The sequence below is a fragment of the Emydura macquarii genome, unplaced genomic scaffold (assembly GCF_026122565.2).
Source record: "Emydura macquarii macquarii isolate MOO-44397 ecotype Brisbane River unplaced genomic scaffold, CSIRO-AGI_Emac_v2 contig_1551, whole genome shotgun sequence".
NCBI lineage: Eukaryota > Metazoa > Chordata > Testudines > Chelidae > Emydura > Emydura macquarii.
This window is the reverse complement of record NW_027131688.1, coordinates 25,829,737-25,842,900: the sequence shown is the minus strand read 5'-3', so window position 1 is coordinate 25,842,900 and position 13,164 is coordinate 25,829,737. Positions and strand designations below refer to the sequence as shown.

The 13,164-nt window shown below is 37.4% G+C and overlaps 1 protein-coding gene across 3 annotated transcripts in view; it reads left to right on the top strand.

The window, feature by feature from the left end:
• PAPOLA (poly(A) polymerase alpha) overlaps positions 1-13,164 on the top strand; it is a 78,204-nt gene that overhangs the window by 15,335 nt on the left and 49,705 nt on the right. For all 3 annotated transcript variants that reach the window (XM_067555091.1, XM_067555090.1, XM_067555089.1), the window contains exons 2-9: positions 83-256; positions 922-988; positions 2,487-2,568; positions 3,127-3,236; positions 3,636-3,689; positions 10,549-10,660; positions 12,175-12,264; positions 12,367-12,505. In XM_067555091.1, coding sequence (XP_067411192.1) covers positions 83-256; positions 922-988; positions 2,487-2,568; positions 3,127-3,236; positions 3,636-3,689; positions 10,549-10,660; positions 12,175-12,264; positions 12,367-12,505 — 828 coding nt within the window. The remainder of the gene's footprint in view (positions 1-82; positions 257-921; positions 989-2,486; positions 2,569-3,126; positions 3,237-3,635; positions 3,690-10,548; positions 10,661-12,174; positions 12,265-12,366; positions 12,506-13,164) is intronic.

The following is a 13,164-nucleotide window of genomic DNA, read 5'->3' as shown; positions in this document are numbered from 1 at the left end:
TTTGTATTGGTTATTCTGTGATGAAAGAAAATAGCAGATGTTGTCATGTTTCAGACAGTAATTTTATCTAATTATCTTTTAGTCCAGTTACAACCCAGGGATCACAACAAACACAGCAGCTACAGAAGCATTATGGTATTACCTCACCTATCAGTTTGGCTGCCCCCAAGGAAACTGACTGTATACTTACCCAGAAATTAATTGAAACCCTAAAGCCCTTTGGTGTTTTTGAAGAAGAGGAGGAACTGCAGCGCAGGTGAGTGAATTCTGTAATAGTTGCTTTCTGATGTTAATTTAAAGGGTATTTCAGGAAAATGAAAAATGTTTAAATTTAGTTTCCAAAATTAACAAGGTACTTAAAACATTATTGGAAGAGTCTGGACTCTTTCCATAATGTTTGGAATCAGTGCAAAATCCCTCAGAATGCAGAGCTCTAACAGTTGTTTAGTGTCCCTAAATTAAGGTTAGTTTTTGCACTTGGGAATATTTAGTTTGTGTATTCCCTCTTCTAATACTACTCCCTTCTACTTTCTTCTGCACATTTCCTGTTAAAACTTTCTGAAACTTGTTTTTTACTGTTCATTACTGCAGGAAACGTGAACCTGAGGAAATGATAGAAATTTCACATCTTTGGGATGCACACACTTAAAAATGTGTGTATGGGTCATGCATACCTGTATCCCCAAGAAGCCTTATAGGCTCAAGTAACTGAAATAATTGTTTACTCAACTAGAGTAACAAAAATAGTGGAAATATTTTCAAACTGACTTCATGTCAGTTGCTGTATTAAAACAGCTAAGATCTGCTGTTAGACTTGCAATGTATCCTATTTAACTTTTTCATGTAATGGTGATCAAAATCTTAGTAAAGCTCATTAGTTTGCTATAATTTCATTATTTGTGAATTCTGATGTATCAACAGGATTCTAATTTTGGGGAAGTTAAATAATCTGGTAAAGGAATGGATACAGGAAATCAGTGAAATCAAGGTATGCATGTATTTTCCTTGTAAAGTTACTTGTATTAAAATTCCTTGCATTCAAGATAATTCCAGCATGTATTCCCAATTCAAGAGATGTATTTCACTTAATCTGTTGAGTCTTTTCTCATTAGAAGATAAAAGTAATTTTCATTTCTTTCTGGATGTTCTTGATTTAACTTCTAATAAACACTTACTACAGATAGAAGTTTGTCTTGCACATCTGTATTAGTGGATGTTGAGAGATTTATATTTAGCTGCTATTTAATTTTCAAATTGGAGAGGGGAAGCTATTAAGCATCTAATCGTGTGAGATTGGAATTTATTAAAATTCAGTTTCTGTCAGAAAGTTACTTTATACTTAATGCTATCAATACTTAGTTTTATGTGAGCATTTGAAGTGGTGGTACGGAGTAACAAAGTTCTTTTGAGACTGAGAAAAACATTTTGCTCTACCTATCACAAAATATGTAAGATCTTATTTTTCTATTAAGTTTAACTCTTCAGATCTTGTTAAACATTGGCACATGATTAATATTTTCATTGTTAATTTTTTTTTTTTTTTTTTTTTTTAATGCTCTTGGGAATTCTCAGGCCATACTTTTTAAGCCTCTCACATTTTCTAGTTCCTAGGTACGTGACCCTGAGGATCACATTTGTGCGTGAATTTTTACTTAATATATTTAAGACCAAAGATTACTATGATTGAAAGCCTTTTTCAACTTACTTTGTGTATAATTGATTTTAATGTTTTCTCTGTATAGTTGGTTTTCCTTGTGTGAATGTCTACTCAAACATAAGCAGAAGAGGAAAATCCTTAAAATAAAAGTGAAAAATGAATGTAAAACCAAAATCAGCAAATAGGGCCTAGGTTGCATGGATTTGGTAGTTTCAGATATTATACTTGCCCATCTTGATGATTTTTGTCTTGGATACATTTATATCTAGTAAATTTCTTAGAAGCAAATCACTGCTGAGGGGAATAATTATGTTTACAATATTATATGGCTTAATAGTTCCATGCATATTAGATCCGATACACCAATGTTTTTATACAATAGACTTTTCCATTCTCTCCCGGATGTAAAATACATTACTTTACCAGGCTTAGCAAAACACTTCATGTCCTTAAACAGTCTTAAGATTGTTGATTCCCAAATAATAGAATATTTAGAACTAGTGTCATCGAGTTTCTAGCATTGTAGTATATAAGTATATTTCTCACATCATATACATAGTTCCTGAGTATCAAATTTTTACTGCTGTCTTCCACGAAATTCCATTATGGTTATCTAGCATTTGGTAACAGGATAACTTTTTTGGCTATTAGTTTGTTCTCATTTTAAATAAATACACTGTCATAAAAGGAATAAACTTTAATCTATGCAATTAAGATCTACTTTCTGAATTAGTTTTGTTTGCATTGTAGTATTTTATTTTGTAACAGTTGTCCATTGTCTGAAAATACTTTGCTTATAAAATAACTAGTTGTATATTTGCTCCATTAGAATCTTCCACAATCCGTAATAGAAAATGTTGGAGGAAAAATTTTTACATTTGGATCCTACCGACTAGGGGTGCACACAAAAGGTAAAATTTCCCTTTTTTTATTGTGAAAAAAATTATGTATTTGACCTAATGATGTATTTATAAATTGTCATATATAAAACATTAGAAAAGTTATTTTGGTGTTGAAGTACCACGTGGCTATCAAAGATGGTGTGTATATAGTTTCACTTCATGCTTTAAAGGGGGAGAGAGTTCCAAGTAAGATGCCTGGAACCCTTTCTGTTCAAGGTCTCGGAAATTGAAGGGCTGAAGTCACAAAAGATACCTGCATCTAATTTTTTTATGGGGAATGGGTATATCTGGATTTTCATAGCTTTAATGTACAGTTGCTGAAAACTGTTAGAAACCTCTCTCACCCAAAGATGTATATGCAGTTGTTTCCAATGTGTCCAATGATTGTGAATGCACATTGTTACTTTTAGAGCATAGCTTGAAATATCTTGTACTTAGGATATAGCTGTATGACGAATGACTTGCATTTCCTTTGTTGCTAGAATGTTATGTTGTAGGCTATTGCTGGTGTTCTCTGTATTTGTATAGTGTTCGTAGCCTCATGGTATTTATGAACATGTGTTTTAGGAGCTGATATTGATGCATTATGTGTTGCACCAAGGCATGTTGACAGGAGTGACTTTTTCACCTCATTTTATGAAAAACTGAAGCTACAGGAAGAAGTAAAAGACTTAAGGGTATGTTGGTCCTCTAACGAAGAGTCGTCACAACACAAATGTTGATGTAAAACTAGTGAATAGAAACAATACAAAATAAATAGGTAAAGTAAAAGTGGTTTACATCTATTAAGAATAGGAAAGACTGCAGTCAAATCCCACAAGATTGACACCACAGTTTTAGTTGACGTGAAATGAAAATAGCCATAATTTATCTAATAAAACTTTAGCATCTAACTTCTGCTGTGTATTAAGTTTTATGTCAGTTACTACTTTTTATTGCAATCATTTTGAGTCTGAAAGAGGAGAAATGTCAATATAAATTCTAATGTCATAGTAGTAGTAATTTAGATTTGCCAATGTGCTATTTGTGGATATTCTTTTCCATGTTTGAAAATAAAACTGAACTTTTTTTTTCAGGCTGTTGAAGAGGCGTTTGTCCCTGTTATCAAACTGTGTTTTGATGGGATAGAGGTAAGATTTAGCCAGCTTGCTTTATCAGTCTTGTTTGTTTTACTATAATCATAATCAAAACATTAGCATTCTAAGGTTCCCTGTGATATGTATGTAATTCCTATTAAAGAGTTATATGTCAAGGGGAGAATTGTTCACTTCATGTGAACTGCTGATCACAAAAGACTGCATTATGAATACTGCAAGTATTAATGCTAATAGAGTACTTTTTGTCTGCAGTCAGTGAAATTGATGTGTTTTTTTCAACTAGTACTACCAAAAATTAACACTTGTGTTCAAACTCAAAATTACTTCAGAATTCTTGTGATGGAGAAAAATCGGTGTCGTAATAAATTAAGTCTGTTGCTAAAAGAAAACAAAGTAATCCTTTTGTTCCCATTATTTTCCTGTTTAACATCTGACTAACAACATTGCCAGCTCATGTTTCCTCCTTGGTCTTTTGACTTCTCCCTTTAGGCTTACCTACTTCAATAAAACTCAACTTTTTGGGAGACATTGATGCCTTTTTCTAGACCTCTTAACAGAGGTTTCCAGAAATTCATAGAATCATAGAAAATTAGGGTTGGAAGGGACCTCAGGAGGTCATCTAGTCCACCCCCCTGCTCAAAGTTGGACCCACCCCAACTAAATCATCCCAGCCAGGGCTTTGTTAAGCCTTTAAAACCTCGAAGAATGGAGATTCTACCACTTTCCTAGGTAACCCATTCCAGTGCTTCACCACCCTCCTAATGAAAAAGCTTTTCCTAATATCCAACCTAGACCTCCACCACAGCAACTTGAGACCATTGCTCCTTGTTCTGTCATCTGCCACTGAGAACAGCCTAGCTCCATCCTCCTTGGAATCCCCATTCAGGTAGTTGAAGGCTGCTATCAAATCCTCCCTCTTCTCTTCTGCAGACTAAATAAGCCCAGTTCCCTTAACCTCTCCTTAGAGATCATGTGCCCCAGCCCCCTAAGCATTTTTGTTGCCTTCTGCTGGACTCTCTCCAACTTGTTCACATCTTTTCTGTAGTGGGGGGGCCCAAAACTGGACACAACACTCCAGGTGTGGCCTCACCAGTGCCGAATAGAGGGGAATAATCACTTCCCTCAGTCTGATGGCAGTGCTCCTACTAATGCAGCCCAATATGCCATTAGCCTTCTTGGCAATAAGGGGGCACACTTGACTCATATCCAGCTTCTGGTCTACTGTAACCCCCAAGTCTTTTTCTGCAGAACTGCTTCATAGCCTGTTGGTCCTGCTCAGCCAGCCAGTCTGTAGCAGTGCATGGGATTCTTCCATCCTAAATGCAGGACTCTGCACTTGTCCTTGTTGAAGCTCATCAGATTTCTTTTGGCCCCATCCTCCAGTTTTTGTAGGTCACTCTATCCTATCCCTACCCTCCAGCGTATCCACCTTAGTGTCAACCGCAAACTTGCTGAGGGTGTAAACCACCCCATCCTCCAGATCATTAATAAAGATTTTGAACAAAATTGTCCCGAGCACCGACCCTGGGGCACTTCGCTTGATACCGGCTGCCAACCAGACAGTGAGCTGTTGATCACTACCCGTTGAGCCCGATGATCTAGCCAGCTTTCTATCCTCCTCATAGTCCATTCATCCAACCCATACTTCTTTAACTTGCTAGCAAGAATAATGTGAGAGACTGTATCAAAGCTTTATTAAAGTCAAGTTATATCACATCCACCGCTTTCCCCACATCCACAGAGCCAGTCATCTCATTATAGAAGTTAATCAGGTTGGTTAGGCATGATTTGCCCATGGTGAATCCACGCTGACTGTTCCCGATCACCTTCCTCTCTTCCAAGTGCCTCAAAATGGATTTCTTGAAGACCTGTTTCATGATTTTTCTGGGGGACTGAGGTGAGGCTGACTGGTCTGTAGTTCCCTGGATCCTTCTCCTTCCCTTTTTAAAAGATGGGCACTGTATTTGCCTTTTTCCAATTGTCTGTGACCTCCCCCGGTCACCATGAGTTTTCAATCATATTGGCCAATGGCTCTGCAATCACATCAGCCAACTCCCTCAGCACCCTCAAATGCATTGCATCCGGCCTCATGGACTTGTACCAGTCCAGCTTTTCTAAATAGTCCTGAACCTGTTCTTTCACCACTGAGGGTTGCTCACTTCCTTCCCATACTGTGCTGTCTAGTGCAGTAGCGTGGGAGCTGACCTTGTCTGTGGAGACTGAGGCAAAAAAAATCATTGAGTACTTCAGTTTTTTCCACATCATCTGTCACTCTCCCCATTCAGTAAGGGACCCACTTCATGTCCCTAGCTAGTTGCAACTCTAGTTGTGCTTGGGCCTTCCTGATTTCACCCCTGCATGCTTGAGCAATATTTTTATACTCCTCCTTAATCATCTGTCTGAGCTTCCACTTCTAATAAGCTTAAACACAAAAAGGAAGCTTATCAGAGATTTCTCTGTTAAGTCAAGCTGGTCGCCTGCCATATTTGCTATTCTTTCTGCACATTGGGATAGTTTGTTCCTGCGCCCTCAATAAAGTTTTTTTTTTTTTTTTTTTAAATACAGCCAGCTCTCCTGGACTCCTTTTCCCACTCATATTAGCCTTCCAGGGGATCCTGCCCATCAGTTTCCTGAGGGAGTCAAAGTCTGGTTTTCTGAAGTCCAGGTTCCGTATTCTGCTATTCTCCTTCCTTCCTTTTGTCAGTATCCTGAACTTGATCATCTCATGGTCACTGCTGCCAGGTTGTCATCCACTTCTACTTCCCCAACCAATTCATCCCTGTTTGTAAGGAGCAGGTCAAGAGGAGCATGTCCCCTAGTTGGTTCCTCCAGCACTTGCACCAGGAACTTGTCCCCAACACTCCAAAAACTTCCTGGATTGTCTGTGCACTGCTTTATTGCTCTCCCAACAGATTCTCTTCCTGGTGCTGAAAGGTAAATAATTTTACCTTACAAATTCCTTACAAATTACAGGATTGTTAGTTCTTAGGGGATGTCGTTGTATGGATAATTTCACACAAGCAATTGTAATCAGGGTAAGATTTATTAAAGACAGAGAAAACAGTGTAGTAAAAGGTAGTTTGTTTAATATATCTAGATTTGTATTTTAGGTACATATTTTCAGCTTAGTTACTGAAAAAGCAGAAGTGAGTGGTTTACATCTCTTAAAAGTGGCCTCCCCTCAGACCCATCTATAAACCCATCAACTTCCTTTGTTGCCAAGATACAAACTCTCCTTTATCCAGAGATCTTATGAAATCCCTGTGACTGGGTTAGGTTTTCCATTGGCAGATATTTTAGGAGGTTCAAAATCATTTGCCATAGGAATGCTCTCTCATCTTAGCTCTTTTGAATCATAACAACCCACCGTGTTTAGCTCCGAGTTATGGTCCTTCATCCTGTATCCTTTCTAGTCAGGTCTGTATCCCTTGTTAGGAGTGTGGGAAGAGAGTGATTCCCTTCACTGAGAAAATTCTTCATTCTTCATCTGGAAAGATTTCTTTCTCCCAGCCCCTTGTGCATTGAGAGTTGGGATTTCTGCCTCATGACCCCAATAGTTGCTGCAGATTGGAGCACTGGTACTGACCCTTCTGCTGTTGATCTGGCTTCTGTCTTTCTTTAAAGATGCTATTTTGGTTTGAACTGTGTGTGGGGGATTGGGATTCTCTTTCAGCCTCCTTTATTTGTATTTCCCTTGACACTCGTGCTTTTGATCATTTACATAGAAAGGTGTTCCTGCCTACAATTTAACTCTTCTTTGGAGAAGCGTCTAACGTGTTTCTGTGTTTTGAATTTGATTTTACATTAATACCTCAAGAGGTAAATCCTCCACAACTTACCCATCATCTCCAAGCCTTTCTAGAGATTTGTGCCAGTAGCATGGCAAATGGTTTACTTTTGGAAATGTGTACCGTAGGTGTGTTTCTCACAGCACCTGGTTTGGCAGTACCACGTGTGGTTTGATTGCTCTATGTTCTTTCCTTCTATGTCACCATCTCTGAAACAATTTCACAAAATAATTTGTACCTCCCACTCCCAGTGGGATTTCATGCCTCTGTGCCAGTCAAAGCGCAACAAGACACAGGCGCTTGTGTCTGAACTTGGTAGAATATATGCTACACCAAGTGTCAGTCTCTGTTGGACACAGAGATAGCTGAGATGTGACCCATTTTTTAAATTTTATTAATTTTCCTTCTCCAAAAAAATAAATTTACAGACCGTAGCTGCTTTGTCGCAGTATCAGAGTAGTTTTAAACAGTTTGTGTCCCCTTGTAACTGCACTTAATTCTATATTAATTTTTAAAATAAATCTTCATATATCACTAACAAGATGTCTTCTGCTTGTTTTCCCCTTTCAGTTATATGCCCCCAGGCACCACAGGACTTTGGAAATTACTACAAGAGTAGTGCTTGGGTGTCTCAGACACACACTTGTAGAGGCACACTTTCAGGAGTGTGGTTATATAAGGGACATGCAGCTCCTCAGCCAACTCAGTTTTTTCCCCCAACTAGCTGCATATGCAGGAACCTTGTTGCCTAGTTTTAAACCTTCCTTGTTTGTGTTGGGTCATTTTAGTAATAATTTTGTTATAGTTCTTTTGATAATATTACTATAGTTTTTGTCTCACCAGTCCATTCTCAGCTTTTGGCTGGGTACCATGGCATACAGTTGGTGCCCAGTCTATCTTGGGGAGAGTTATTGAACATATCAATACTCATTGTTTCTGTCATTCACATCCTGGACACGGAAGAAGAGACAGAACTATCTTCAGACTTTCTTGAAGGGAAAGGGGCTTGATATCAGTGCAAAGCCCAAAAAGGCAGATCAAAGGAGACCAGCAGTGTTCTGACCTGATTCAAGGGCTCCGTACTATACTACTTCAGAGGCATTTCATGTGTCAATGCTGGAGAGTCAGCACATGTTGCCTTCTGGATCTGCCAGTGTCATCTGTCTAGTGCTGCAGGTAATTTTAGGTCTGAAAGTGTCAAAGAAGATTTCTTATATATGTATCTGATCCTAAGCCATCATCAGGTCTGGTAGTGCTGCTGACCCAGAATACTAGGAAGCCTTGGTTTCACTCTGTACCCTGAGGCATAAAAAGAGGAGGAAGTAGAACTCCATGCTCTAGGTGCTGAGAGATTCTTCCTTCCTGAGGAAAAATAGAAAAGGCAGTCTTGGTATAGGGAAAGCGGGCTTCAGTTCTATTGTCCTTTGTGCCGACAGAGCCAATGGTCCTCCAGTTCCCTCTTATATCTTGCCCTTTGCATTGAGTTCCAATGAAATAAAGAAAGGGGTCTTCCTCACGTCTGACTTTTCATTCACCAAGTTGAAAACTGTAGGCTAGTTCTTGAAAAATATTGTCTTTTATTAACTACATCTATCCTTAAATATCTCTCCAATAAAATATTAACGTTCAGTCTTTAAAAATCTGAGTTCAGCTTCCATGTCAACTTCCAGGCTGAGTGTGAAACTGCATTAAGAAGTTCATTTAATTGAAGGCAGAATTTGCAGCTTAATAGAAGCTTATACTTTTAAGAGCTGATACTTTTAGCACAGTACACTGAAATTCCAGCCATTAGAGATGAGAAAAATTTTAAATTTTCTACTCGGTATGTTGAGAATTTATTTTTAAAGCCTGTCTTTCATAATATATGGAAAATGTCCCTTGTCAGCCTGTGTGTGATAGACTAAGGTCTACTTTATCTATTTTTCCTGTTTCAGATTACACTCATTGGGGTCCAGAACTTGTAGATGTTTTGAAGCTGCTTTTTAGATGTCACTGAACATCTGTCTTTCTCTTCTTTCTTCCTGGCTCTGTGTAATACTCCTAGCGACTGAATCTTTTTACCGGCTAAGATAAGCTTATTGTCAGGCAGCCTGGAAAAAACAGAGGCACCCTCTGGGCAGGTGAAACTTAATGTGTGAGAGAGAAGCTTCTGGCCTACATTTAAATCCTTGTTGCATTGACTGACACATCCAGTCTGAGGTTGGAAATGCAAACTTTCCTCGCTCCTTAGTTGCCTTGTAAACATCAGTGAATGACATATATACACCTCTTGAAGTGATATATGTGTACTCAGGTTCTGAGTGTATGATTGCAGTGGTCTGCTCTTTCGAGTCTAGTTGCCATCTGCAAGCTGCAATTAGTAATGATTGGTTATGGCAAAAAACGGAGAAATTTCTGGCAAATCTCCAAAAGTCATCCCTTTTTAAAAAAAAAAATTCAAGATCTCCTAATGAAAAAGCGTTATAAAAATGTGAGGAAGTAAAATCTTTCATTTTACAATAAAAACTGTTAAAAACCATTTAATAATATTTATAGTTTAAACACATTCAAAATATGTATGCCACTACACTGGATATATCTAGAGTCATATTCGTGTCTTTTTAAACAAACCAGGTGGAGCAATAACTTATTTGATGATTTGCTTGGATTTTAGACCGTGACACTCTTCCATTTAAAAAAAAAAAAAAAAAGTAAGACACAATGCTTCCTTTAGGAGTTATAGCCATGGCAAATCAGCAGCCTTAATTAGTAACATGTATGCTTCAGCAAGTTCAGTGCCAGGCAAATTATTCACTTTTTTTCTGCAATTCAGTGGTATTTGCAAAGAAGTTGGACTGAGACCGGTTTCCCTAGTCAATCTCAGTTTAGTTAAACTGGGTTGTTTCTTGCATCATAGGAAGCAGGGTGGATGCTGAAAGCATTTCTTTAACACTTGTTAGGGGTAAACCCATTCAGGTTTAGACCATTTAGTTTGTGAAGAGACACTAGTTACCCTACAGGGAGTAAGTGCTTTTTCTTTCTGGTAGAAAAGTTGATTAAAATAATGAACTAAATAACTTGATGGAGGGCTAAAAGTCAATTTTTGGTTTTTTGGGTTTTTTTAGATTGATATTTTGTTTGCAAGATTAGCGCTGCAAACTATTCCTGAGGATTTGGACCTTCGAGATGATAGTCTACTTAAAAATTTAGACATTAGATGCATACGAAGTCTTAACGGTATGTATATAACTTTGGATTTTTAACATCATTTTAAGTACCAGTTTCTCTGTCAAGTTTGAGTTTCTAGTCAGGGGGCCAGATCACTAGGTATGTAACTGAGTTGCAAAGCTTAAGTGAACTCCTGGTGATTCAACTTGCCTGGATTTAAAGAAACTTGTCTAAGCCAGTACTATGATATGGCATTTTAAAAAAATTGGCTGTTCTTTCTGTTGATCAAATTCTTACGCCTTCTTGTGAAATCATGTCTTAAACAGTGAATCCTAAAATCTTCAAATTGGGTTGGTTGTGAAGGTCTCCCCTAGAGCATTAGCCACTTATTAATGAAATAGAGGTACATATTTTGCATTCTCTTCAGTGGCAAATTAGGAATGTCAAAAGACATTTTGAGGTCTGGTTTGAGGCCTACCTAGTATCAGGATGACTTGCCAAGTCCTGTCAGACCCTCAATAAAATTTGGCAAGTTTTTATAGTTGATGTAACTTCTGAGATGTGAAGTACATTTTGATATGTCAAGGAAAATGCTTAAGTTTAGATGAAAATTACATTGTTTATATAATGTTGCAACTATGCTGCAACTCTGTACTAGGGGCCCTATGTTTTCTCACAAAATAGGCATAAAATCTAAAGTGAGGGCTCTTTGGTTTCTGTGGCAAAATGGAACTGCTGACTGCTTTAAGTAAATTGAAAAATAGGCATTTTTATTAAGTTAAATATGGAATAAAAATGCAATCAGGACAGTATTCCTTGTTCTATTAAAGTCAATTTTATTTGGCCTTTAAATTTTCAGCTCCATTGTGCCTTCTGTTTGTGTGAAATTTCTTGGGAAGAGGCCATGAACTCCTGGCTCCCAGGAACTAGCTGTCTGTCTGAGTTTAACAGCTATAGTTGGCACCATACAATAATTGGAGGAGTTTTGCTAAAATTGGTGCAAATAAAAAGTTGATATTATGATGTCATCTGAAAACTTTAGAATTGGTACCCCATTTAGTTAATGGTATAGTTTATATCTCTCAAAGCTGTTGTTTTTAAGCTGTTCCTTTGAAAACTCACCACTGCAATATGGTTCATTTTTGGAAGATGACACAACTATGAGAGCCATAAGCTTAATTTTTCAACATGATTGTTTATATTCAGCAGCCCAATTTTATGTCAAATTCCATAGCAATGGAATTGCATAAAAATCTAGTCCCAGTTATAAGAAGTCTGTGTGCAACATCTTTCCTCTTCATGTTTTTGTTGTTTGTATACTGCTGATATGCGGATACCTCCCTTTTTGTTTGTTGTGTTGTTTTTTATATGAATTACCCTTTCTTACCCAAAATGCTGCTGTACAACATAATAAAAAACATGAAAATATATTAAAAACAAACACTTTTCACATTCAAAACATAAGTGAGACAAGAGTGAAACGTAATTTCTTGTGCTAACCTTTGGTAGATTTGAAGGTGGGATGGAGGGACAGGTTCGTTATCTTTAACATTTAGAGGTAACAGGTGCTTTCTGTTGGCCAGGTTGCAGGGTAACCGATGAAATTTTACATCTAGTACCAAACATCGACAACTTCAGGTTAACACTGAGAGCTATCAAACTGTGGGCAAAACGTAAGTTTAGTCCCCAAAAACATATTCTCAATAAATTCTTATTAGTGCCTACTGATGATGATGACGACTAACTCTCTTCTTCTTTCTCCCCTGCATCAACAGGCCACAACATCTATTCCAATATACTAGGTTTCCTTGGTGGTGTTTCCTGGGCTATGTTAGTAGCAAGAACTTGCCAGCTTTATCCAAATGCAATAGCATCAACTCTTGTACATAAATTTTTCTTGGTATTTTCTAAATGGTATGTTTTTATTTTAGATTACACTAAAATAAAATTGTTTGTAGACACTGAATTTTAGTCTTGTTTCTATGGCATTTCTTCAGCTGGTATCAGGGTAAGTTGGTAGCTTACAAAGTAGATTGCTGTCTCAGTGTTAGTGAATTGTGTTACATGGTGAGTTAGACAACAGTCTTTTAATAAAAGTTGTATGACATACAACTACTTAGCCTTTTAAAAAACCACAAACACACAACAAAATTTTGCAGATTTTTAACTGGAATGTTTTTAAATATTTCTGGTAACGCAGGACCTCTGTTACTTTTCAGATGTGACCCTTGCGTAGTCCCAAATCAGAAAAAGCACCAAATGTTCAAGAATCAATGTATATTCTTAGACATTAAAACAGTGGTGGTAGCATGAAAGGGGATTGATTGTTCATTAAAATGGAAAATAAATTGTGCAAAACATGTAACTCGCAAAGCATAGTAGCCTAATATTGTACCTGTAATCTTGGGCTATGTGTTTCTTCATGTGTCGTGCCTTACCAAATTCACAGGCCATTTTGGTCAATTTTGCAGTAATAGGATTTTAAAAATAATCAATTTCATGGTTTCAGATGTTTATATCTGAAATTAAATAGTGCTGTAATGGGGGGGTCCCAACCCAAAAGGAGGTGGTGG